The 27,209-nt window shown below is 33.9% G+C and overlaps 3 protein-coding genes and 1 long non-coding RNA gene across 10 annotated transcripts in view; 3 read left to right on the forward strand and 1 right to left on the reverse strand.

Moving 5' to 3' along the window:
- LOC136984485 (uncharacterized) overlaps positions 1-27,209 on the forward strand; it is a 235,093-nt gene that overhangs the window by 23,908 nt on the left and 183,976 nt on the right. The window lies entirely within an intron of this gene.
- LOC136984454 (low-density lipoprotein receptor-like) lies at positions 8,997-12,574 on the forward strand. Of its 5 annotated transcripts, none has more exons than XM_067281443.1 (3): positions 8,997-9,097; positions 10,181-11,992; positions 12,047-12,574. In XM_067281443.1, the coding sequence occupies exons 1-3, from the start codon at positions 9,088-9,090 to the stop codon at positions 12,205-12,207; spliced, it is 1,983 nt and encodes a 660-aa protein (XP_067137544.1). In that variant the 5' UTR covers positions 8,997-9,087; the 3' UTR covers positions 12,208-12,574. The 5 variants fall into 5 exon arrangements, with proteins under 5 accessions (XP_067137544.1, XP_067137547.1, XP_067137545.1 ...); XM_067281446.1 differs by having other exon boundaries at positions 10,181-11,951; positions 12,114-12,574; XM_067281444.1 differs by having other exon boundaries at positions 10,181-11,668; positions 11,831-12,574.
- On the forward strand, positions 18,055-26,974 carry LOC136984480 (uncharacterized). The gene is made up of 2 exons (XM_067281480.1): positions 18,055-19,330; positions 26,722-26,974. Exon 1 carries the CDS (start codon positions 18,061-18,063, stop codon positions 18,988-18,990), a length of 930 nt encoding a protein of 309 aa, XP_067137581.1. The 5' UTR covers positions 18,055-18,060; the 3' UTR covers positions 18,991-19,330; positions 26,722-26,974.
- LOC136984473 (kinesin-like protein KIF21A) overlaps positions 22,748-27,209 on the reverse strand; it is an 86,276-nt gene continuing 81,814 nt past the window's right edge. For 2 of the 3 annotated variants that reach the window (XM_067281472.1, XM_067281470.1), the window contains 7 exons: positions 26,772-26,911; positions 26,237-26,420; positions 25,983-26,147; positions 25,788-25,908; positions 25,440-25,610; positions 25,166-25,365; positions 24,108-24,595 (listed from right to left, as the gene is read on the reverse strand). In XM_067281472.1, coding sequence (XP_067137573.1) covers positions 24,511-24,595; positions 25,166-25,365; positions 25,440-25,610; positions 25,788-25,908; positions 25,983-26,147; positions 26,237-26,420; positions 26,772-26,911 — 1,066 coding nt within the window. In that variant the 3' untranslated portion in view covers positions 24,108-24,510. Of the gene's footprint in view, positions 22,828-24,107; positions 24,596-25,165; positions 25,366-25,439; positions 25,611-25,787; positions 25,909-25,982; positions 26,148-26,236; positions 26,421-26,771; positions 26,912-27,209 lie in introns of those variants that run through there. The other variant, XM_067281471.1, reaches the window with a different exon arrangement.

Here is a 27,209-nt window from a genome sequence, read left to right on the forward strand (position 1 = left end):
GAATGCACGCTTATTTATCGGGGAAAAACAGGAGTTTAAAACAAGCCATTTATTATTAAAATATTCTACACGAATACATGCTAAAGCTGTTTAGCTATAGCAAAAGTAAATAATATGTCTATTAATTAAACAATAATGTTTTTTTATTGAAGAGTTGGGTTAGGTAGAGGTTACTTGTAACCTACTGAAGGCCATTTGGAGAATTCATTAAACTATAGAAAATTGCAACTTCACATAAGACTAATGTTTTTGGACTTTTTCTTTGAACAACAGTTGCATCTTATATGCTGTAAAATATAGTATAAACTTTCAATTATTTTTATTTTTTCAGAAAGTAATGTTTTAGCATATAACACTATAATTGAAAGAGAATAAATGGAATATATGAAACATTAATAACTTGTAATTAAATTCATACAATTAATATGCTAAGATTATAGTTAAGAAATCTTGGATGAATAAATTTTTTAGATTTAGTAGGAATTAATGAGTCTACACGAGACATCAAATAGCCAATACAGTATAATTGAAGCATAGATCATTTAACATTATGTAACTACTATTCAGTGTTCATTTATGTATTTTGTATTTTATGTTCATTATACATAAATGGCTATCAGGATTCATAGCATTCCTAAATTCTCCAATTATAAATGTTATTAAAAATCTTATCCAATAAATTTTATATAAGTTTATTGCTTAAGAATTATATAAATTGTATGAAATTAAATGAATTTATATAAATATATAATTTCCTATGTATATACTGTATATAATTATATATACTTTTCTTTAAGAGATTATTACTGATAAGACACTTGTAATTATTGAGAAATTTGTGTTTTCTCACATTTCCCACAAATAAATACAACTATTATAAGAAATGATTATAGATTTATGATATTTTAATTTAAATATACAATAGATTTTATCATAATCACTCGGATGCTCCCAAACTAATGATGGTATCTGATCGACAACACTAACTGGTAAGATAAGAATTTAACAATTAGAAGAACTTTGATTCATTGTCTTTAATATTAAAAGGTCATGCTTAAACCAATTTATAAATTTATAAAACAAAATGAAACTTGAAAATTTATTAATATAATTATTAATAATTAATTAATATATAATTTATTCAGTAATGTTTGTCACAACTGCTAGTGTAATGCCAGCAATTTAAACTATTGCATTGTAAACACTGTTATGTTTCATGTTTAAAGCACTTGCTAAGACTGATAACAATAACTAACAATGATTTCATGTTCACACCCATATGTTGAAGCTGTTGCATGAAGAAAGTGCATAAAAATATGTACTTGAGGATAATAAGGACTAATCAAATTCTGAATACAATAAGCATAGTCACTGTGTGTGTGTCAAAAATATGGAAACTGATGAGAACTGTCTTAAAAGTTATCCATTTTGCCCAAAATATGTTTTATATTGAAGTTTGAGTTTTAATTCTGTTGAATTGATCCAATTAGTGGCTTTATTCTCAAATATTCTATATAGAAACAACCTATTTTATTTTATTACAAACATTTTGGATGTGCTATTCCTAATGATTCCATAATTTTGATATGTAAATTTAAATAATAACTAGTAGAATAATTTTTTACTTCTTCAAAAGATTGAAATATTTAGTAATTTTTTTATAATTCTATTGAGAATTTCATAATGTTATAAGTTTTTTATTACGTTACTAAACTTATGATTGCTTCGGCAGTCATGCAGATTTTATTTCTATAACATTCAAGCTCTAATTGATTACAAAATGTTAATATAAAAAAATGAATAAATGATCTGAAAACAGTTAAAATTACCGTTTCAGTTATTATAATCTATGCTTATTTTTTAAATACAAAGATAAAAGAAATATATTTAAATACATAGCCATAACTCTGTAGAGTAAATAGTGATTTTAGATCGAGTATTGAAATTTTCTATAGAAAAATTTTCTAATTGAAAGAATTCTATTGAATTCATACTATTTTAAATTATTTGAAGAATAGATGTTTAATGAATATAAAAATGTTTTTCTCATTACGAATTATAGTTTCAGACAAAATTACAAATCAAATAAGAATTTTAGAAATTTGTTTTAATATGATTCTGGAAATGTTTTAGAGAGTATATAATCTCTAAAGTATTTTAAAACAAATTATTTCAAAAACTTAACCCTAGAAAACCCCTAAAATTGCTCCTATCAAGGTTTACAAAGAAATATTTCTGTAATATGTTTTCTACTAACATATGCTTAACTTTCCTAATTTTGACTTTTTAGCAACAAGGTCCATAATCTTATTTGGTTCGGTGTTATATTTTTCTCTATGCTCATAAGCACAAAAACTTCTAAACAATAACAGATCCAGAAATCTTTACAGGGAGTGCAGAAATAAAATCACATATTTGTACAGTATCTTACAAAAGCTTTTACTATCTGTGGTACCTGGCTTTATTTGGAAAATACCCTCCGAAGGGGGAACCTTTACCTTTGTGTAGGGTAAAGCTACACACTTTTCCTAAATCTGCCCCTGCTTTTAAATATTCTTGTGTAAGAAGAGACCGATTTTGTTTTTATCCAAGGTGAGTTGGGAAAGCAACATTCACGATTTATGATAATGTACAGAGTGCAGCATGCTTTGTTTGCATAGTTACAGTGGAATAGTGATGAGCGAATCCGAGTCCACAAAATTTCCGGATCGAGACGAGACTCGATTAATTAAGTGGTTAATTCCAGGTCGGAACTACTAGCATGTTCTTCGTTACGTAATACGGAATCGTGAATTCCTATCTGAATTTGAACGTGAATTAAATAAAAAGGTTTGATAAGTTTTCAGGAATAATGGTATTAGTTTCAAGTATTTTAGAATTTAGAAAAATTTAGAAAGATTTATATCTTTATTAGAGTAGATAATTATTTATTTTTTATTAATAACTAGCAGATATATATCCAGACAAAAAACGAGGACAAACATTAAAATGAAAACCATATTAAAAGTTTGGTTATCTTAGCCTATCATTGTCATGTTTACCACAGAGTGTCAGAGATGAAATCAAGGAGAGGAGTGAGGTATGGTAAACTATATTTTCCGCATGGTCCCAGAGAGTAAGTATAAAAACTTTGGTGCGCATCGGTCAAAGGATTTAGCAGTGTAAAGAGAACAGATTATATTTATAAATTTATAATTATGACAGTATATAAATTGTTTATAATCAAACACAGTTCATTACTACACCGACGAGAGTAATACGATTTCACGTTTCACTTCTGCTATTCTGTTTCCACATACAAAGGAATAATGTTTTTTTATTTCTTCCATCTGCGAAACACATTCTAGGCAGTTCCGAGGAACGGTTGCAACAATTCCAGGTCCACAAGCGGAGCCAGTTGCCCATCGAGACTTCACACTACGTCATAGCAAAGTTGCCAATAAAAACAAAGTATCGTCATTAATTTTCGCTAAGACAATCTACAGTTGGAAGCCTGTAGTAATTCCAAATCAAAATACAGTATATTATTTTTAAAATACCCCCGCCAACCGGACTGCCTCGGCCATCCGGTTGGCATCCGAAATGCCTAGAATTACTGCATCAGTCTATGCTTTTAGGTGGCTGGAGATCGAATAGAAAAACCCCGTGAATTTTTCGGGGTTGGATTGTTTTGGATATGTCGGATCCTGTTTGGTTGAGGATCTGCCGAACTTATAATCAACCCGAAAAAAACTTTTTACTGTCCATAGGCAGAAAGAACTTATATATATATATATATATATATATATATATGAGTTCTTTCCGCTGGTTAATTAATGTTACCTATGGTTCCAAGATGGCGGCTCGTCTGATTCCAGCAAGGAAACAGTGGGGCGCACATTCTAACCTAACCTAACCTATTCTAATAATTTTGTTGGTAATAATTATGGTAATTTATTAGAATAGGTTAGGTTAGGTTGGAACGTGCGTCCCCACTGTTTCCCTTCTTCTATTTGCTGGAATCAGAGACGAGCCGCCATCTTGGAACCATAGGTAACATCAACCTTTCCGCCTATGTATAAATCTAATAGTTATGTCGATTCCGAGAACGTTTATTTCATGAAATAGGCAAAACTATGCATAATTCGTAAACTCGACACAACTGCCAATTTGATAAATTAGGCAATTCAAAATTAATTTCGCGAAATCGCCATTTGATATCTTCCAATAAAATACCATCGTTTATTTCGCTTGTTGAATTATGACTTAGAAAACGTAAGGCAAAGATTTATTTTAAATTAAAGATTTCCCTTGTTGTTGGAATTTTAATACTTTTAATTTCATTAACTTTCTTGGTTGAAAAATAAACCATCAACGGATTGGTCAATTTCTCGGCTACATTAAAAACGTTTGGTGGCGCTATCTATTATCATATTTTATTAAAATATTTGTTATATTTTTAAATATTATAAAATGGCAGAAAGCTTAATTTTGGGGATACAGACGAGTTTTATAAAAAAAATTATAAATGCTAATAACGAGTAAAATCGTCACTAAGTCTGACCCAACCGGACATTTCTATAATTTTATTTACGGTATTAGAAAAAAAAGCATTATTTTAACTTAAAAAACTGAAAGTGATCCTGTTTCTAATGAATATTATTTTTAATAAAATGATCTTTTCTAAAATATATCAAACCGATTAATGTTTTTACGTAATGCGTGACGTAAAATTATGGCGGGATCGTAATACGTCACGCTTTCTAAACAATACGTAACGAATTGTTAGAATGTATTGTTGGTTTTTTCTATTGTAGGTAATTATTGTTAAGCAAAAATTTGTTCGAAAGTTCGCGTTTCTTTGAGATTTCGCGAAAAAATTGCGATTAAGTAAACTTCGGTAATGTACGGGACGCAGAAAGGGCCCTGTGTGTCGCCTTTCTCTTAGGCCCGCTCGAGTAAAGAGATGGAATCTCACGACGGCCTTTTTATTCCAGTTACTTTTTACTTAAGTTAACTCTTTGTGTTCTGCATCTTTAAAGATGCAGAACACAAAGAGACAAGAACACGAAACGCCGACAAGAGACGGAGACGGCCCCCTGTGTTCCGCATCTTTAAGGCCCGCTGGAAGACAGGAGATTTGACCGGAGGCTGAGAAGGCTCCCATCTTTAACGTCCGGTCGGACGAGAACAGTTGTCCGAGCGGGCCTTAAAGATGCGAAATGGCACTGACGAAGACAGGAGAGGCGGATAAGCTTTCCTGTGTCCTACATTTTAAGGCTCGCTGGAGTGAAGACAAAAGACGGTGAGGCTTAGAGGGCTCTCTGTGTTTCGTATTTTTAAGGCCCGCTCGAGTGAAAAGGCTAATCAGAGATGGAGAGGGCTTTCTGTGTCTCACTTCATTAAATCTCGCGCAGAGCGATTTTTTTTTCTATTCTGTATGAGATTGAACTAAATTTTGTGGCCCTAACGTGCATTTTATTTCGACAAGGTGTATTTATAGACTTCCGTCTTTCTTTATTACTAATTGTTGTAATACTGCATCCCTTAGTTTAGATAGTAATAATACAGTGAGTTTCGAATAACTGAATTTCGAGTATTCAGAGGTAATTATGAATATTTTCATAGTGCGAATTAGGAAGAACTCGACTCGACAAGTGATGTTAGTCACAGAGCGGAAAGAGTTTTAAAAAAAAGAGAGAACACAAACGCTGACTGCCAGAAATTTCGGGAGAGAAAAACAGTAAAAATGGCGAATGATGTGGACTTCCACGTTACGTTAAATTTATTTTTGAACTTATTTAATGAGAACAGCTTAATGAAAAATAAATATTTCAAAAAGAGAAATAGGGATGAAGATTTTTAAAATTTCTGTAGGAGTTTTAAATAATTAAATCAATCCTAAGATTACACTTTAACAACGAAAAAATTATGCGATGTCTTACGTAAATATACTAGTTACTAGTATATTAAAATATTCGATTAATGTACTAACCGAGTATTAATTTATTCAGAGTTCATCAACAAATAAATTAAATTCAAAATTATCAACGCAAAATAGAGCTCTTACGAACCTCACGGTGGCTGCCATCTTGTTTGCTGTTGTATTGAGCACTGAAAAAAGACGCTTGCAGTAACCGGAAGTGATCTGAGATTTTGAATATGTCCATTACTCATGCCGGGGCTGCGAAGCCTAGTAGCCACCGTTGCCACTTTTTGACTAGAACAATAATCTAGAAAGGAAACAAATTATATCTAGAATAATCCAGATTGTACAAATACATGTCCAAAAAAATATCTATAAAAAACTAATTAAACCAATAAAAATTGACATTGTTTATTACAATTATCGATATAACTAACTTTCAAACTCAAAATTTCCACAATTGATATTGTTTAATCAAAAATTCAGGTAAATTTCTTGTTCTTCAATGAGTATCATTTTCAACAATGCCTTGTGGAACTGTACTTTAGGAGCAAGAAATACGTAAAATTTATTATTTGAGTGGTTCATGCAAGACTCTGTAAATAGATCTATAAATGCTATTCGAAATGTCTTGCAAGAAGGTGAAAATTATGGGCAAAATAGGAAGTCAGGATGGCCTAAATGTTTAACATTCAGGAATGAGGGATGAGTTTTGAAGCTTATAACTAATAAAATCATGTCAATAAGGCAAGCTGCTGCTGAATTACCAGTAGATGTATCTCATGCAACTGTTTGGAGAACTTTAAAAAACAATGACAACGTAAAATATTTAAAAATGAAGTTGAAAGCACCTTTAACTGCCAAACACAAATCGATGTGTTTAAACTGGGCTAAAGACAAGATGGGATGGGCTGAAAAATGGCGAGAAATAATGTTTAGTGATGAGAAGAAGTTTAATTTAGATGGCCTTGATAGGTTTTCGTATTATTGGCGTGATTTAAAAAGAGAAAGCAGAGTTAAAATAAGCCAGCAACAAGGGGGTGGTTCTGTAATGATTTGATGTGGTTTCGGATGGCGAGGTAAAATAGATTTAGTATTTGTTGACAAAAATATTAACTCAGAAAGTATCAAGAATTATTGTATAATAATAAGATTACATTTGGTGCATTAATTGGAGGTAATAAATGGAAGTTTCAACAAGATAATGGTTCCATTCATGCCTCAATGTCAACAAAAATTGGTTTCAAAAAGAAAATATTGATGTAATTGACTGGCCTCCATGTAGTCCAGATTTAAATCCCATTGAAAATTTATGGGGGGTTTTAGCAGCCATTGTTTATAATGGCTGCTAAAATCCCCCATAAATTTTGGCCAAAAAGGGAAACAATATGAATCCGTAAATCAATTGAAAATTGCAATAATGGATGCATGGAATAAAATTAAGAATGAACAATTTAAAAAATTAATAAACTCCATGACTAACAGAATTTTTCAAGTAATTGTAGCCATAGGGATGTAATTTTAGAAAGTGTACCTATACTTTGTAACACATTAAGAAATGAATATTTGTGAAAAATAAATTTATGATGCTTTATAAAATGTAGAAACCTGATAAAATAATTAAAATAATGATAAAAAATAATAATTAATAATATTTCCATTAATAATTTCAAAATAAATTAAAAAAAAAAAAACACAAAATTTGTGGTGTTCCTATACTTTTGTAACAGACTATAGATGTTTTGAAAACAGATGTCAGTGGTGTCATAACTCTAAATGGCAAAGCAATTTATGCTTTTTACTCTCTGCACGTTGCTTCAAATCACACCTACAGTACTTGTAATGTGCCTTAGTCGCGTCTCCAGGAACACCCATCAACCAGTCTTTAATTGTCTCATCGTGACGCCCCTCTTTCCGAAATTTTTGTTCACACTGCTTAACTTTTGGCATGTTTGGCAACTGTATTCTGAAACGTTAAAAATATATGCTCTAAGCGGAGGAAAGCAAAGGACCGAACTGTGCTACTGCTGACACCTGTACACAGTTTTAAACACTATCCTTTACTACCGGTCTACCAGACAGTAAGCACTAGTGTTGCCAGATTTGTATAAAGTATCTGTATATTAAAGTTATCTGGCAACATTGATCACAATTGAAATAACGATCAAACTAAAATATGTTTATTTCCGTTGTGTTCAGGATGATATCTCTCAAAATATCTAGAACATATCCAAAACAAAAAACTTTAAAGTAAATTCATGGCATGCGAAAGAAATTTAAAAAAATTTTTATATATAAATGTCTATATGTGTAATACCTATAACAACTAACAATAAATTGAATATAATCAAACAACTTTATCGACTGTCAATGCATAAATAGCCTATATGACATATAATTCAAGTATATATAATCCAATATATATATATATATTCGATTAAATAATAAACATATATAATACACTTTATAATTAATCCAAAGAAGACATCAACATATTTACAAATTAATCAATACAGAGATCAGATTTTATCGATGACTTGTACTCAATGCGAAGGATCAAAGTTTAAATTCGCACAGTAAATAACGCACAGTAATTACTAACTTATTATTAACTTAAGACAACCTATATTAATTAATAGCAACTACGTGAATACAGTTATCAGCCTTTAAGAAAGTTTTTATATTAAAGCCTCATTAAATATGCGTGATATCCTTAATAAACAAATATTTTATTTCAAATATATAAGAATTATCAAAATATATAATATAAACAAATATATAGTATGTCGTATTAAAATTTATTTCAGTAATATTATATTAAAAAAAAAACATTATCTTTCATTATAAAAGGATGAAATGATGATGTCATACACAGTTAAAACGTCATCGCTTTCTGGAATATTCCAAATGTTTTGCACTCGGCACTTATCCTACGTCTTACGTTTATTGGTTAACAACTATCCAATTGAGTTTAGACGAAAGTTTATTGGTTTGTCAATCCTGCAATCACAGGCGATAACAATTATCAACTGTTGCACACGCTACTATAGTTGGCGTGTGCAATTTTGAACACGGTTTTGAACACGTCCCGAAATGACGTCAAGAAGGAGTAATAAAAAGCTCAGCGTCATAGATCCAATCAAAGGTTTCTAGTTAACCAGGAAGGCGGAGAATTACCAAAGATGGAAAGAGGTAAGTTTTGTACGCTCAATTTTTGTAAAGGTTTAATTTAAATTTAAATTACTTTATTTTTTAATTTTTAAAATTAAAATATTTTAAAATGCTCTAACTTAGTAATAATTTATTAATACATTTAATTTAATTTGTTAATATATATATTTTTATTTTAAATATTTTACCACCATAACGTGGATTTAAGATATTAAGTACTGTTAACTTTAAATGTATTATATATAATTTTTCAATAGTTAATTCGCATAAAATTATATTTTTAAAAATGTAATTTATTTCCTAGCGAGTTTTAAATAAAATGTAAAGAAAAGTAAAAATAATTTATGCGATATATTTTTCGGTTTTAAATAATGTCTACTACGAACTAACGTAAACTAATTAGTAAATATGTAGTATATTAGTAAAAATAAATATAAATTCTTATTGTTTATAGATAAAATTCAACTAGTAATTATTTTAAAGGGCAATAAAATTTTCCTATATAATAAATAATAAAAAAAAATATTATATAAAAATATTTATCTATACACCAATCAAATAAGTATTACAAAAAATAGAATTTATATAACATAATATAATTATATGTTAGAAATTAACTTTATATTATGATGATATATCATTACATACTATACATTCAATTATAAAGAAATTATTATAACGATTTGTGGATACATTTTAAAGATATCTTTTCCCTTCTAAAAGCAAAAAATAAACATATTTACTATTGTTTTTTCCCCAGTTTATTATAAAGTTTGGAGAGATTAAGAATTAGATTGCAGTAAAAGCAATCATACTAAGATTAAATTAATCTGAATATAGAAATTAAACTTGTATGCTGTTTATCTAACAGTAAGAGATAATAAGGTATCACCTAGGTCTATAATTAAGCCCATTTTAGAGAAATTTGTTTAAACTAGTAATGGAGTCACCAGTATTAAAAATTACAGGCCTAAACAAACTATAAAATTTAAATTTATTTTCAAACTTATTCAAATTTGTTCCTAGGTTATAGAGGTGATTATTTTTAAATCACGATCTAAATATCTAGATCATAATAAAAAATATATATTTTTTCTTTATTAGATTCATGTTGCAAAGCTTCGAAGTGTGGAGGTCCTGAGTGTACCTGCAAAGATTGCAGATGTTGTGAAGCAGCAAAATGCGGTGGATCTGATTGTACTTGCAAAGATTGCAGATGCTGCAAAGCTTCGAAATGCGGAGGTCCTGATTGTACCTGCAAAGATTGTAGATGTTGTAAAGCAGCAAAATGCGGTGGATCTGATTGTACTTGCAAAGATTGCAGATGCTGCAAAGCTTCGAAATGCGGAGGTTCTGATTGTACCTGCAAAGATTGTAAATGTTGTAAAGCAGCAAAATGTGGAGGTTCTGATTGTACTTGCAAAGATTGCAGATGCTGCAAAGCTTCGAAATGCGGAGGTCCTGATTGTACCTGCAAAGATTGTAAATGTTGTAAAGCAGCAAAATGCGGTGGATCTGATTGTACTTGCAAAGATTGCAGATGCTGCAAAGCTTCGAAATGCGGAGGTCCTGATTGTACCTGCAAAGATTGCAGATGTTGTAAAGCAGCAAAATGTGGAGGTTCTGATTGTACTTGCAAAGATTGCAGATGCTGCAAAGCTTCGAAATGCGGAGGTCCTGATTGTACCTGCAAAGATTGTAAATGTTGTAAAGCAGCAAAATGCGGAGGATCTGATTGTACTTGCAAAGATTGCAGATGCTGCAAAGCTTCGAAATGCGGAGGTCCTGATTGTACCTGCAAAGATTGTAGATGTTGTAAAGCAGCAAAATGCGGTGGATCTGATTGTACTTGCAAAGATTGCAGATGCTGCAAAGCTTCGAAATGCGGAGGTCCTGATTGTACCTGCAAAGATTGCAGATGTTGTGAAGCAGCAAAATGTGGAAGTTCTGATTGTACTTGCAAAGATTGCAGATGCTGCAAAGCTTCGAAATGCGGAGGTCCTGATTGTACCTGCAAAGATTGCAGATGTTGTAAAGCAGCAAAATGTGGAGGTTCTGATTGTACTTGCAAAGATTGCAGATGCTGCAAAGCTTCGAAATGCGGAGGTCCTGATTGTACCTGCAAAGATTGTAAATGTTGTAAAGCAGCAAAATGCGGTGGATCTGATTGTACTTGCAAAGATTGCAGATGCTGCAAAGCTTCGAAATGCGGAGGTCCTGATTGTACCTGCAAAGATTGTAGATGTTGTAAAGCAGCAAAATGCGGTGGATCTGATTGTACTTGCAAAGATTGCAGATGCTGCAAAGCTTCGAAATGCGGAGGTTCTGATTGTACCTGCAAAGATTGTAAATGTTGTAAAGCAGCAAAATGTGGAGGTTCTGATTGTACTTGCAAAGATTGCAGATGCTGCAAAGCTTCGAAATGCGGAGGTCCTGATTGTACCTGCAAAGATTGTAGATGTTGTAAAGCAGCAAAATGCGGTGGATCTGATTGTACTTGCAAAGATTGCAGATGCTGCAAAGCTTCGAAATGCGGAGGTCCTGATTGTACCTGCAAAGATTGCAGATGTTGTGAAGCAGCAAAATGTGGAGGTTCTGATTGTACTTGCAAAGATTGCAGATGCTGCAAAGCTTCGAAATGCGGAGGTCCTGATTGTACCTGCAAAGATTGTAAATGTTGTAAAGCAGCAAAATGCGGAGGATCAGAATGCACATGCGATGATTGTAGATGCTGCAAAGCCTCGAAATGCGGAGGTCCTGATTGTACCTGCAAAGATTGCAGATGTTGTGAAGCAGCAAAATGCGGTGGATCTGATTGTACTTGCAAAGATTGCAGATGCTGCAAAGCTTCGAAATGCGGAGGTCCTGATTGTACCTGCAAAGATTGCAGATGTTGTAAAGCAGCAAAATGTGGAGGTTCTGATTGTACTTGCAAAGATTGCAGATGCTGCAAAGCTTCGAAATGCGGAGGTTCTGATTGTACCTGCAAAGATTGTAGATGCTGCAAGGCTTCGAAATGTGGAGGTCCTGACTGTACCTGCAAAGATTGTAAATGTTGTAAAGCAGCAAAATGTGGAGGATCTGACTGTACCTGCAAAGACTGTAGATGCTGCAAAGCCTCGAAATGCTAAGAATCAAATTTTGATTAGTACGTGGAGTTTTCTCACAATATTTCAACATATTACAGCACTTTGAATCATAAAAATATAGAAATACCAATATAAAATTGATAATTTTCATTTTAATGATTTGATAATGTTTTAACAACCCAAACTATTATTAATTACTTTATTGATGCTTATATTTTATTTATATGAATAGAATAAATGTCATTATAATTATATCTTTTCATTGTTGACGTCGCTCTTCTGACATTTTAATATTTAAAAAATGTTATCTACGAGCACGATTATAGTAAACTGATGTATTAACAAATGTTTATGATTGATATATTATTATTTTTTGATATTTTAAATAAAATTAGTGTTTATAACTTTATATCGTGTTTGATTACATTGAAGTTAATACTAATTTATTTATACATTTTCTGATTATTTATTTGCAATTAGTCTTTTAAATTATCAATCTATTCGTAATTACTACTACATAATTAATGATATTATCAATTAGCATTCCGTAATTTTACTATTAATAAGAATTGAATTTTTACTCATAATTAGACGGGAAATTCATATTACTTAAATTCAAAATTTAAAAAATCGTAGTATTAAATATTAACTTGCCAGGGTCTTCGAAATACACTATAAAACTAGTGTTTAATAATTCAGAAATTAAATACAGTAGAGCGTCGAAAAGTGGAACGTCGGTAATTGAAATGGCCGGAAACTGGAACGATTTTCAGTCGGACTGTGTCGTGCTGAATCGAACGTTTTTGATACTAAATTTACTTCTAAAGTATAATTTTCATGTTTTTTATATTCTTTAATATATTTATTTTGTTTGTACAAAATAAAGAAATAATTTTTAACGATACGATAGCTTCGATGATTATTATAAAAATTTTCGTTAGGCTTAAAATCAACGAAAATTCAACGCGAAGCGACACGCGACGGAGAAAAATTCAACAGGAAGCGACACGCAACGAAGAAAAATTTGAACATCGGACAGGTTAATATATTTTTTCGTACATAATCGGAAATTGGAAAAAATCACTACTTGGAACGACCCCAGTCCCCAATTGGTTCCACTTTTCGACGCTCTACTGTATTAAATTAAATAATCGTTGAAGCGGAGCGTTAACGAAGTTTCTTCTATGAGGCTTACAGAATTGTGTTCGTTCTCAAAATCCATTCGATAGATTTTGATCAAACTTTGACATTTTTCATTAATTGCGATGCGGAATTCAAAAATGAAATAAAAAATGGGGTCCATGATTTCGTTTTCAAGATATAAGGTCGTTTCACCAGCGCGCGCGACAAAGCGATATCGCACAAATCGCACGACTTTGTCGTCCGATGTTTCACGGTCGCTAGGACGTTTTCTATGGGCTTATAGAATCGAGTTTGTTCTCAAAATTTAATGGATCGATTTTGATAAATCTTTGCCATTTTCCATTAATTGAGACGAGCAATCCAGAAATGTAATTTGGGTCTACTTAAATGTAAAATTCTAGCAACGAATCGCTTGACATTCCCGGTAACATTTAAAATTCTGATGGCACCATCTGTTACGATATTTCACTAAAAAACTTTTCACGTTTTTAATTATTATAAAATGGCAAAAAGCTTAATTTTGAGGGTAGGAAAGAGTTTTATAAAAAAGATTGTAAATGCTAATAATGAGTAAAATCGTCATTAGTCCGACCCTACGCAAGATACGATATCCGATCCCCCCTTTATCTCCTCATCCCGTCGACCTTTAAGCACCAAAATTTAATAGCATCAATCCTCCTAATAAGCAAACCTTTCTACAAAATTTCAGAGATCTTTGACAAAAGGCAGAGGAGTTATTAAGCTTCAAAGAGAGTGTACAAAGTCCTGCCCCCACACACAAGCATTCAAATATACAGAAATTACACCCGAAATTTTCGCATTTCTCGACGTTTCAAAGTGTTCTAAGTCCAAAAATGTAAAAATCTTTTGGGGATCATGGGGGGAGGAGACCGATTGCTTTCCCTCTGTTATGTATAACAGTCGGAAAAGTAAAAGAGAGTTAATATAAACAAATTAATTTTAATAATAAATGTTTTATTGTTATAAAGTATTTGCAACTTATCATAAAATAAGGTACAATTTAAAAAGGGAACACAAAATTTCTTTTCATGATTTTTTTAGCACAAAATCGCTACCAATAAAAATAAATTATAATAATTACGAGAAATTATTTATTGTGACATCGTCACAATGTTACGCTGCAATTTTTAATCGTAATCTTAATGTATTTAATTTAAAATATATGCTCTCACCTCAAATTAGCAGTGTCTTGTCCCTGTACACCATACTCTTCCTGTTAGCAATAGAGTCGTGCTGATCATCTAACTCCTTTCAGGAGAAAATTTGAATTGAAAATAACGTGACTCCCGGTTAGCATCGGAAGTTCCCATATAGTTAATAGGGTCCTCTTGCTCCTAATCTTTCATATCTGGTTTCAACTTTTATCTGTCTAACTCCGTTCTAGAGATTAAGGAAGGACAGACGGACGACAACGGAATTTATGTCTACAATGACACCGTCTTTCTCACTTCGACTTTGACACAAATTATCGTTTACAAAAGAAAAAAACCTGTTTTTCACAGAGAAAGAGGATACTCGGAGTTTCGGTTTTGGTTTCGGTCCATCTTTCTTTTCTCGGCTTTGTTCTAAGTGTTTTGGTGATCTTTCTCTCGGAGTAAACCTTTGCTTTGTGTCGGGATCAACACGTGGACCTCGACGGAGAGGGCAACCTTTGGGAGAAAGTGTTACGGAAGCGTGAGGACCTTAGGGGACTGAGGAGTCGGATACTCTTCCCTGAGATAGGGCAATTTGGACCTTTTCGGCGCTCGGGAAACGCAACAGTTCGTCACAGGGGAGATAGAGAAAGGCTCGACGAACTTCAGACTGGACCAGGGAGACCAGCCGCCCCCGCATCCTGTTGCGGGGGCACAATCGAGCTCGGACGACCTACGGGTGGTCGCGACAATGTCGGAGGTGGAGAAACTTCAGCTGAGCAAGCAGGGTCTCCCCTCGCAATTCTTATACACGGTGTTCATAGCAGGACAGACGCCGCTACCTTGTCTAAAGCCGGCGGAGCTACACCGCGTACTCCAACAACATTTTCGGACCCCAGAGAACCTGTCGGACGTGCGGTACTTTCGTGGGGGCTTTCTCATTCTCAAAACAAGGGACTTTCACACCGCAGAGGAGGCTTTACGTATTACTTCGTTAGCAGGCCAACAAGTTTGGGGCAGACTAGCGCCCGACAGCGCACAGACACAATACCTTCTTCGCGGGGTAGACTCCTCTATCACAGCGCAGGAGGTGTACGACCATTTGACGGCCCAACAGCTCCCGATCATCGAGGTTCGCCGGTTCACCAGAAAGGAGGGAGGCCAGGTAACCCCTAGCCAGACCGTCTACTTCTCGGTGGCCGGGGCCCAGCACCTCGAAGCGGTAGCGATTTACTTCCACCGCTATCGCTGCGACCGCTTTATCCTTTGTCCAAGGTTCTGTTCCCGCTGCCTCGCCTACGGGCATTCGCCGACCTTCTGCCGTGGCCACTGCCGCTGTTTCAAATGCGGCGCGGACCACGACTGGAACGACTGCTCCTCCCCGGGGAAAGGGTGCATTCGTTGCGGAGGCGACCATCGGGCGGAGTCCTCCGACTGTCCGGCCTACGTGAAAGAGGCACGGCTTCTTAAACTCAGCACTCTGCAGAGATGTTCCTATCAAGAGGCAAAACGCTCTGATCGTCCCAGCAAGCAAACGTACGCCCAGGCAGCCTCAACCATCCGACCCAAGGCCGCCCCGAAGACCCCACAGTTGTCGACAACACCGATGCGTCCGCCGCCTCCGGCACCGGCGAACCACACACCTGAAACAAAACTCCTCGCATACCGCATCACAGCTCTCGAATCGATGATCGCAGCCTTACGTGCGGAAATCCACATCCTACGAAAAACAAGAGTAGACGGATCTGCCGGGCCAGCAGGATCTGCCACTACCACAGACCATCCCTCCGAATCTGAGTTGCACATGCCAGCACCACCAGCAACTAAACGTCATTTTTGCCCGGAGGGCTCGACGATCATAGCCACCAAGACCAAAAAGAAAAGGAGCTCGCGACATCGACCGACACCGGACCGAAAAGGCTCAGACACGGACGGCCCGACGTCAGACATGGACTGCCGGCCTGGCCCGGCCACCCAACGCACACAAATCGACAAGACTCAGCCCCCCCACCACTGCCGACACAGTAAAGCTACGCCGACGTCCCTCTCCAAACCCAGCTCTACATGCCTAGCACTCTTCAGAACTTCCAGATCGTTCAATGGAACGCAAGGGGGACGCGATCTAACGAATGGCAAGCGATCTAAACTATGACTTTTAAGGACAACAGCTTGGTGGAGCACAGCGGACATTATTCTTCTCCAGGAAACCTGGCTCACTCCGGACGCCAGGCGTCACAGTCTTCCAGGTAGACCGCGACCCAACGCAAGGCGGCGGCCTTCTCACAGCAGTCGCTAACCGCTGGCCGGCATGGAGGAAAGAGTCGCACACCACAAATTCCGGCATAGCCTACCAGGAGGTGATCGTGCACGCCACCACCTCCCCACTTTCAGTCATAAATATCTACATCCCTCCAAACGGGATGTAGATATTTATGGCCGGCTTTGGACACACTCTTAAGAGATCAACATCAGCCACGCATTCTGGCGGGAGATTGGAACGCTCACCACCCGTATCGGGACGAGTGCCACCGGCCAAATACCGCGGGAAGAACAGTTTTTTAATGGCTTCAGACGACCGACATTTGCTGCTGGAACTCGGGGGCCCCGAGCCACTTCCGCCCAAGCGGGGCGTCGGCAATGGACCTCACCTTCTGCTCTCTGGACCTGCTTGGATCGGCGATTTGGGCCCCTGAGAGCGACACACTGACCAGCGACCACACTCCAATACATCTCCAGCTGACACTTCCGGGATCTGGGACTCCTCCGATTACGCTAAGACAACGGCACTCAACGGCATGGAGCTAATACACTACTCACCTCCACCTTTGAGTTTTCTAGCTTTGAGTTTTTGCGCCAAACATCGTTTTTTCGAGTTACGAACTTTTCGACTTGCGAACGACCGCTACGAACGGATTAAGTTCGTAAGTAGAGGACTTACTGTATATATGTTTTGTATAACTAATTCCTTTAATTTTAAAATGAAGAGTTATATAACAATAATATATAAGATGTGTCACAAATATCACATTAAGACTTTTCTGTCTCAAAATAAACTGTATATCAAACAATAGATGCAACACGTGTTTGAGCAGCGCTTCTCAAACCTTTTGTGTTCACGCGCCAGTTTTTTTTTTTTTTCATTCCCAATACTTCGCGAACCAATACGTTGTGTGAAATTAAATAAAAATAATTATAAAACGGATCAGCTCTGGTCCGCGGGCTGTTCGAGTCACAAGAGGCAATCACGTGTTAAAAATAAGACATCATTGCTCTATCACGTGATACAAACGATTTTTTCCGGAAACGCGTCAGAGTATAGTCACGTGACACTATTTGTGTGCATCCGCCGTTCAACGTCCGCGACGACAACAAGCTTAAGTAATGGCTTCTCGAACGGGGCACAATCGGTAAGTAGTCCTATAATTTTTTGTTTATAGCACTTTATATTCTGGTCGCCCGGAAAGAATTCTATGTGTTTTGCAAATTTCTGTTAAATTTGCCTCCTTTTTAAAATAAAATAAGAAAAAATGCGCGGTTCCCGTAATGAAAATATCGCTTTGTTCTGTACTTCCTAGTACGATTGTTGTTTCATTCCGCGATGGCGAGTTCGAGTTCGAGTTCGACGGCCGTGTGTTCGGGTTGCGAGTTGAATTTCTATGACACAGTGGTCCACTCTCAAGATCGCATCAAAGAGGAATTACTGCGCCACGGTATTTGGCGAGATAGAACAAACTGTGGTCGGTGTGGCAACCCCTTAATTGCGGGGGACAGTGGCAGATATCGATGTGGTAAACGAATCCGGCGAGGAAAGCAACGTCCAGTAAGCTGTAATTGGTCCAAGTCCATTTGGTGCGGAACATTTTTTGAACGTGCGAATCTTCCGCTCGTTACCGTGTGGAGATTCATTCACACCCTGTTGATCTTTCCACCACCGAGGCAGATTCTTCTCCAGCAACAACTTGGCCTTTCCCCTAACACCGTCGTGGATTGGCTGTCTTTCTATAGAGAGGTACTTATCCACGATGCGGTGTCTACGTCGGAGAAACTTGGAGGAAAAGACCGGGTCGTGGAGATTAACGAGGCCAAAGTTGGAAAGACGAAAGAGAATGCCAAAAGAGTAATCGCGGGGGAATGGATCTTTGGGGGAGTCGAGAGGGAGTCTCGACGTACCTTCCTCGTTCCCGTAGAGTCGTGCGACGGCAAAACCTTGCTCGCAGTATTGAAGGAGTGGGTGCTTCCCGGAACGACGGTGGTATGCGATTGCTGGAAGGTTTACGATTGTCTTCGAAGCGAAGACTTTCGTTGGATGACAGAAAATCGTTCTTATAACTTTGTTAATACCCATACGAGTTCCCGCAGAAACAATGTTGGGAGAACCGGGCACAAGTTCCGTTCGAACGGTCAAAGAAAAGTGCAAATTGTCGGACATTTGGCCGAACATCTTTTCAAAGCCAAATATCCAAAAACGACCCAGCGACTTCACTACTTTCTGCTTGCCGTCGCGAGGCTTTATCAGCCAGATTACTAGGTTCGGAGAAGTTTGCTTGCAACTGTTTTAAACTGGCCTTATTGGGGCTATTCTTTTGAAAATGAATCTTTTAATGGACTAGTTAATTGTTCTACATCTTAGAAGAAGAGTTTAAGTCAAGGAAACATGAAATTGTTAAGATAGACGTGCGAAGAATGGACAGTGATGAAAATAGGAAGCTGTCTTGGAAGCAAGTGAAAAGCTTCAGGAAAGTAAAGTCAAGTGGAATGGAATTACTAAACTGTATATAAAGGGCAGAAGATATTGGCAAAAATGACGCAGTGTATGTTTGAACTCTACACAATAACTTCGAGAGCACGAGACCTCTACAAATACTGACGTAGGTAATTAATTAAATGGCAAATTACTTCATAAATTGTTCAAAAAATAGTTTAAAAAGGAAAATTTTCTTGCCAAATCCAAAATTTTCCTTTTTAAACTATTTTTTGCTGTTCATTACTTATTAAGTTCATCTTTAACTGAAATTTTTGAGCCTTATAAAAATTTGTTGTTAAGTCGTCATCATAAATAAATTTTGCATTTTTTTTAGATGCCAAAAAGTTCATTAATTACTACACTAAAAATAAAAGTAATCATTCGTGACATTGACTTCAAATTTTATTTTTATTATAACTAGATGCATTTTGAGTCGTAAAATATAAGTCGGCCCGAAATGCATCTAGTTACGTACGTAATCGACCAAAATAAACATAATTAAACTGTAGTTTTGGATCTTTGAATTATTGGTAGCATACCTATACGCCTGCAGTTGCAGGATTACAGAATTCCCAAGAATTTTCCGATTAGTATTTTTATGTTAATGTATGGCCAATTGTATGGTAGACCTACTTAATTACGGTAAAACTTCTCTGACTTGAAGCTAGTAACATAAATCAGTTTTGGAGACCGTGAAAAACTTGAAGAAATTTTGTATCAAATCCCTATGCTATTCCATTGAGACCTACCAAGTGGTTTGTTTTCTTCGAGTTACAGATGTTTGAGTTAGAGAAGTTTTACTATAGCCTATGTGTATATGTAATAATTATTAATTGGCTCATAAATTATGGTTTTATTTTGTGTGCAATGATTTTTGGAAAAATTCTGTGTTTGTTTTGGATAAATTTTGGGTCCTGAAAATATTCTACACCCCTTTTTGTAAGTTATATTGCATCACATCATTTCTTTCTGACTGCAGACAGCTACACTTGTGAGCCTCTTCACTTGTGAGTTACTCTTCAGCCATATTGTGAGCGAAAAAAATCAACGAGCAATGGAGGCAAGTTCTCTTACTGTTAGTTTTTGACAGTTTTTGACAAATTCCCTGTCTTTCTGTGACTTTTTCCAATTGCTAATAAAAATCCCCGATTTTCTAGGCATGTGGGAACCTCGTATCTAAATCGTGTAAAATTCTCTGGTTAATTTGCGGTCGATTGTGCTATCTCCCATTTATTTTAATCAAGAGTACGTATCAGTAGATTAACATCTTCCCACTTTTGAAATTTAAATTTAATAAATTAAATCTTGGGGGGTCATTTCTGATTGATTGCCATACTTTCCATCTGTTATATATAACAACCGAGAAAGTAAAAAAAATCTGTATAATTTTGTTAGTGTACAGCGACACGGATCGTTCAATCCACGTCACCGTATACTCGACGTACGGTACCTTCCTCATTCCCGTAGAGTCGTGCGACGGCAAAACCTTGCCTGCAGTATCGAAGGACTCCTTATTATCAAAGAAATTGATTATATGACAGATGCAACTGTTGAAAATAGGCATCGTATTTTCTCATCAATTTTTGTGTTCTTCCAGTCGACGTGGTCGTATTAACCGTTAGACAAAATAAGCACGTGCTTGGGGCATCGAGAGAGAAGTATCACAGAAAAATTCCATTTCCTGATTTACCGTGGACCATATGGTGCAAAACTATAAATGTGCAGCTGCCCCAAGGTGTGCTTCCATAATAAATGAAAAAAATTAAAGTATTTGCCAGCATCATTCATTTTGAAAAATAAAATTTTATTATTATTATTATTATTATTATTTATATTTTGAATTACGTGTACTGTACGGTACAGTATATGGAGGCACCAAAATCTTTTCAATGCTTAGGGCCTTTAGGGGTCTTAATCTGGCCCTTCCTGTTAAAAAATTGAGTAAATGCATGTTGTATTATCTTTTGATAAACGAAATCATTAAAAATTCAGTAACTTTATAAATACAAAATCTAAATAAGGACATTAATTACACTCTTTTATTTTATCTTTTACTCTCTTTATTCTTGTTTACATTCTTTATAATTCTTTTTCAGCTTTCATAATACATTATATTATTTATTTAAAGTATGATTGTCTAATAAGTATAAATACGACATAAACTTAGTCTTCTACAACCTCAATATTATTAAGATCTAAGTTTGTAGAAATTCAACAATGTTCAATGAAGAAATTGAGTTAACATCGTGTATCAAGGTCTTCATTTATAAAAGAACGAAAAAAAAATCAACATAATCACTTTATCATACTTTCTATTCTTAAAAATTTATGAAAAATATTACAAACACAATTGATACATTTAAATGTATTCATTCGAATACTTGCTTATAAGAAATAACTTTATAGTTTCGTCTTTTTCTTTTAATAGTTACGTAAATGGACCTTTCGGTAATTTTGTAAAGAACGATTTACATTGTCCGCGATGCCGTAATCCACTTACGAACGAACTCCGACTATATCAAAGACTTGTATCCGACATATTAAATTAAATGCTATCAACAAGTTCAGAAAGATGAAATGAACTGAGAGATTTCAGTGTTGAACATTTTTGGAAGTATTGTACATATCAAAATACGATCTAAAATGGTTAATGTTACCTTAGGTAGCCAAGATGGCGGCTCGTCTCCGATTCCAGCAAGGAAACAGTGGGATGCACGTTCTAACCTAACCTAACCTATTCCAATAATTTGATTGCTAATAATTATGGTAATTTATTAGAATAGGTTAGAACCTGCGTTCCACTGTTTCGTTGCTGGAATTAGAGATGAGCTGCCATCTTGGCTACCTAAGGTAACATTAACCAAAAAGTTAAATAATTTGATTTCAAATTTATTCAAATCATTTAGTTGTACAGGATATGTTTTTAAAATTATTTTTGGAATGTTTCTTTATTGATGATAATTGTATTTTCTTCTATTTTACTTTAATACTAAAAGATTTAAATTATTCTGGATGTTTATGATAAAAAAAGTAAATAAAACTCTGCTAGAAAAACTCTTCTTTGCAGAGAGGAGGCAACTTGATGTTCTTACATCCGAAATTCTCAATCTGTTGGAAATGGACAGTTTAGAGAGTAAATAGTATCTTAACTATAAGTCTTATATTTCATTATGGATATATAGAGAAATTGTGAATACGGAATAAGATTTCGGTACTACTCAAATCTCCTCGAACACTTTTCGGAAGCTCAAAGAAACTTCTAAAACCCGAGAATTCCTCGATCCGGATGCCATTTGTTGCATAATAAATTCAACCGTATTAACGATTACGCAGTTCCGGAGGCTATATAGGACGAGATTATCAGAATAGTAGTACGAAAGCGTAATTTCAGTGATATTTTTTAATAAGATTGTTAATATACAACATTATCACAATGAATGCATCGTCTTCACAAACATTAAACTGTATAAACTTTAATTAGCAATTGTTATTTTTCTGTCTATTTCAATTAACATTAATTACTTTTTATGCCCGTGTCTTCAATATTTTAGTTTAGAATGTTGTCTGATTAGATGATTCATTTTCTGACAAATGTTTTTATTGCTTCTTTTCTGTTTAAATCTATAAGCAAACAGTATTATCATCATCATTATTATTATTTAAAGATCACAATTAATCAATTATAAATAAATAAATAACTTAAATAGAATGACCAAAAAAGATTTTAATCAGAAAAACCTCTCTTATACAACTATGTACAGTTTTAATCAAAATACATTGCTTGGAATACAACAGCTTCTACAAAGAAAGATCCATAACACACAGAAGCTGCACATTAGTGCTAAGTGGAATGTTATTTATTAAAAAGCATTTACAATAATTCTATCACAATCATTGTTACCAGTACATTTGTGAAAAAACATTTTTATCCCTGACACACATTGGATGATAGTAAAGTCTCTAGGTAGCAAATCACTCTGCCATTTTTTCACAGCAGAAAACATATAGATATATCATTTACTTTCTTATAAATTTCTATTTTAACAGAGATTTCCAAATATGGAAGACCCATTACAGTACAACTCATTAATGATAAAGAGAAAATACCTGTATTTTCTGAACGATATTTTCGTTAGCCTACAAAAAATCTTCGTTCTAGTTTTATCGATAGTTATATAAATGACAAACTATAATTAAATTGTACAAATGTAAGATAAATATTTTGTGCTTTTATTCGTGAAAGCCTTTTTTTTTTCCAATTTTGCGTATTAATAAATATCTTAACAAATAAAAGATAGTGCATTACTGACAACAACAATTACAAAATCATCATCTTGTATAAAAAAATATAAATATATTTTATATATATATATATATATATATATATATATATATATAACACTATGATAGTGTTTTCAAATGTAAAAACACTATTCAATGACTAAACTAATCTGTAAATTAATTAATCGTTAACAAATAAAGTTGTCTTTAGATATTTTACGTAAGAAGCTAAAAAATTAAAAATCAAACTATACAAATAAGGTTTTAATAATGCGATAAATGTATACATTGTAACTCAATTCTCGGCTGTTATTTAGCAACATATCCCTGAGAAGCTTTATATCAATTAATATTTGAAAAAACAGCGTTGTTATGTGTAGTTTATTTTCAATTTGTAAATAAATATCGAATTTCGATTGTTACGTCTCGTTACGATTATTGCTGGCCCTCAATTACACGTTTAAATATCGGTTTTGGTAATGAAAACAATAGAGATGAGTTTAGATGTGTCTATATATGTATATATATATGTAAATTTTAAAACAAATAAGATTTATAACCTGTAAATATAACAATGCAGAAATCTAACAAGCTAATTTGTATATAAATCTTTTGTTAGCAGCTCAGCTAAACTTTAATAACTTTTTAACTGTTTGATATGAATTTATATTTTATAATATATGTTTTATTTTGTATTAATTAACATGAAATCAAACGTGTGCTTCTTTCATATATAAACATCTTGGCGGGAAGAAGGTTTATATATTTATGTGCCGGAAGCAAATGTCTATCAAACAAAACAATATGATGATTACAATGTACACAGTGATACAAACATCTCTCAAATATGTACACATTCTTTCCACACTAACAACTCAATCATTTTTAAATTATATTCTATAAACTATAGTAATTTATGGACGAAAAATAAGTGATAAATAGTAGTAGAAGACACATTTGCGCTAACGGATATCTTAAACTCGTACCGAGGAATGTCTTCGTTAAATATTAATGATCCGACATCTAAAATTTTTCGTCTCCGCATTCGCTGCAATCTGGAGAAATATCTGCACTGCTTCTCAGCCTCCAAATACCAATGCGACAATCGCTGTAGAAAAATAAATTGACGATAAATACTCGAGTTAATTCTTTATCTTAATTTTAAATATAATCGATTGATACATAACGGCAGAATAATTATATACATAAAATTTTGTTTATAATAGAGTAGCTGAAATAATCTTATTTAAATCGTATCTTAATGAAATTTAATTGAATATAATTTTAAATTGGCTTAGAATTGTTTCTATAATTATTGCACGCTTGACAATGTTTAAAATAGAAAGTTTAACTAAAACAAATTTACTTTCTTTAAAATGAATACAAGAAACTGTTATATTTCTTCCAAAATCATAATAGAAATAAAGATTTTTCTGTTCTAACATTAATCGAGTGTAAAAAAAATTAGCCGATTACCGTCGGAAATGTTATTTAGAAACTATTTTAAACCAAAATAAAAATAAAATAAATCAATTTTAATCAATGGTACTGGATTCTAGAATATAACGGTACAATGAAACCGATATTTTATTAGTGTCGGATACTTTCGACTTTATTCCCGATTATAATTTTTAATTATTATTATTTCATTTAATATATAAATAATAAGTAATCTTACTTTGAAGCAGTGAAAATAGAACTGGAATTAGTAGCAAGGGAATTAATGGGAGCGTTATGTGCTCGAATTTCTCCGAGTAAATGACAACTGTCAGATGCCCACAGTTTTACATAGCCACCACGACAACTACTCAACAATGCATTTCCACTTGGAAGAAAGCTCATAGAACATATCCAATCTTTGTGAGCTTGATTGAGTGACTGAAAAATAAAATGGACGTTATTACGTGCACGTTTAAAAAATCTTCGATATAAATATATATTAAAAATGTTACCTGAACAAGGCACCTATTAGCCAAATCCCATTTTTTAATACACATATCCCGTGATCCGGAGAACAAATAATCTCCTTTGATAGCAAGGGATTGGATACCATCATAATGGGGAGGCTCTAAATTCATTCTAGGAGTGTGAATTCCACCTACTCCTTCCATAACTTCAAAAACCTGAAAATATAGCAAACATAAATGTAGATTCATCTTATTAATAAATCTTTAATGTGAGAATTAATTTGTCGACAGTGGCAAGTTAAAGAAAATTCATTTTACATAATATATTCTGGTCACCGAGTTTCTCGGCTACTTAATTATTTTATGTTGTTTAATATAATTAATAAATTTTACCTTTATGTAATGATCTTTTGATCCCGTTATAACTAAATTATTATCCACTCCTAATTCGTCGACGGCTAAACACATGACAGCAGCTTGATGTCCTCCACTTAATTTACCGATACTATGAAACCTGTAATTATATAATAATCAATAAAAAATTAATGACTAAATTATAATAAAATTCAATTGCTAGGAAAAACTTACATTCGTAAATCCCAAAATCTAACGATATTTCCAGCTGCGGTAAAGAGAGTCGTTCCGTAATGATTCAAAGCTATATCGTTAATCTGTGTTTCCCCTTGTGGCAGCTGGATAGTTCTGGATGATGTATTCATTACCACTGGCCCATTATTTGTCAAACCAGAAGAACTAATTAAAAATATAATATATATATATAATATGTAAATAATATTTAATTATTATTAATATAGTAAATATATATTATATGTGAATTTTACCAAAGAGTTTTTATACATTTAGATGGATTTTCTCTAACATCCCATACTTTTACATAAGCAGTTGAAACGCTAAATGCAAGTCTTGTGTATTCACAATATTTCACAGTTATAACATTATTTGGATGTCCTGCTAAACTTTGAATTTCTTGTCCAGTATGCAAATCCCATATTTTAACAGTTCGATCTAAGAAAAAACATAATGTATGCTTTATGTATGAATTATTTTGCATTCTGTCTATTACCGTATTTTCCGGCATATCAGACGACCCCCGACTTTTACAGTTAAAATATAGAGTTTGGGATATACTCGCCCTATAAGACGACAACCGACTTTCGAGAAGATTTTCCTGGGTTAAAAAGTCGTCTTATATGCCAGAAAATATGGTACTATCATTCTAATTATTGTTACTATTAATTAAAGTGATTGTGGTGACTAATTGCTAAAGTAATTTCAATACAAGTAATATACTTTATATTTATTGCAGATATTGGACAGAATTTTCTTCGCTAAATTATAAAGATAAGAAAAACTTACCTTTAGAACTACTGAACAGCACATCGTCGGTAGCCGTCACCGATAGGACAGCTTTACCGTGACCTTCTGCAATGTGGGTACAAACTAATGGACTATGTTTTGCTTGAACAACACGTCCAGTTATTGGAAGAATATAACCCCTAGATAAATTTATTGAAATTAATTTTTATAAAATTTTTAAAATTAAATATGTAATTATATAATCGAACGTTTTTCATTATATCTCTTAGATATTATAAATTTAATCCAAAACACGTTGAAAGAAATGATTTACCGTGTATTAAGTGATAATAAATATTGTATTTATTATTTAATATTTATCTAGCATTTATAAAATATTACCAATATATTTTCAATAAGTAATAATATGCATTTATCAATCTTAACATAAAATTAAAGCAAGTAAATCTGTTTTTTCAGTATATTGTTTAAATATTA

The sequence above is a fragment of the Centruroides vittatus genome, unplaced genomic scaffold (assembly GCF_030686945.1).
Source record: "Centruroides vittatus isolate TY-2023 unplaced genomic scaffold, ASM3068694v2 contig_920, whole genome shotgun sequence".
Lineage (NCBI taxonomy): Eukaryota > Metazoa > Arthropoda > Arachnida > Scorpiones > Buthidae > Centruroides > Centruroides vittatus.

Coding starts and splice junctions, on each gene's coding strand:
- LOC136984480 (XM_067281480.1), top strand. CDS start 18,061: ATGGCGAGTTCGAGTTCGAGTTCGACGGCCGTGTGTTCGGGTTGCGAG.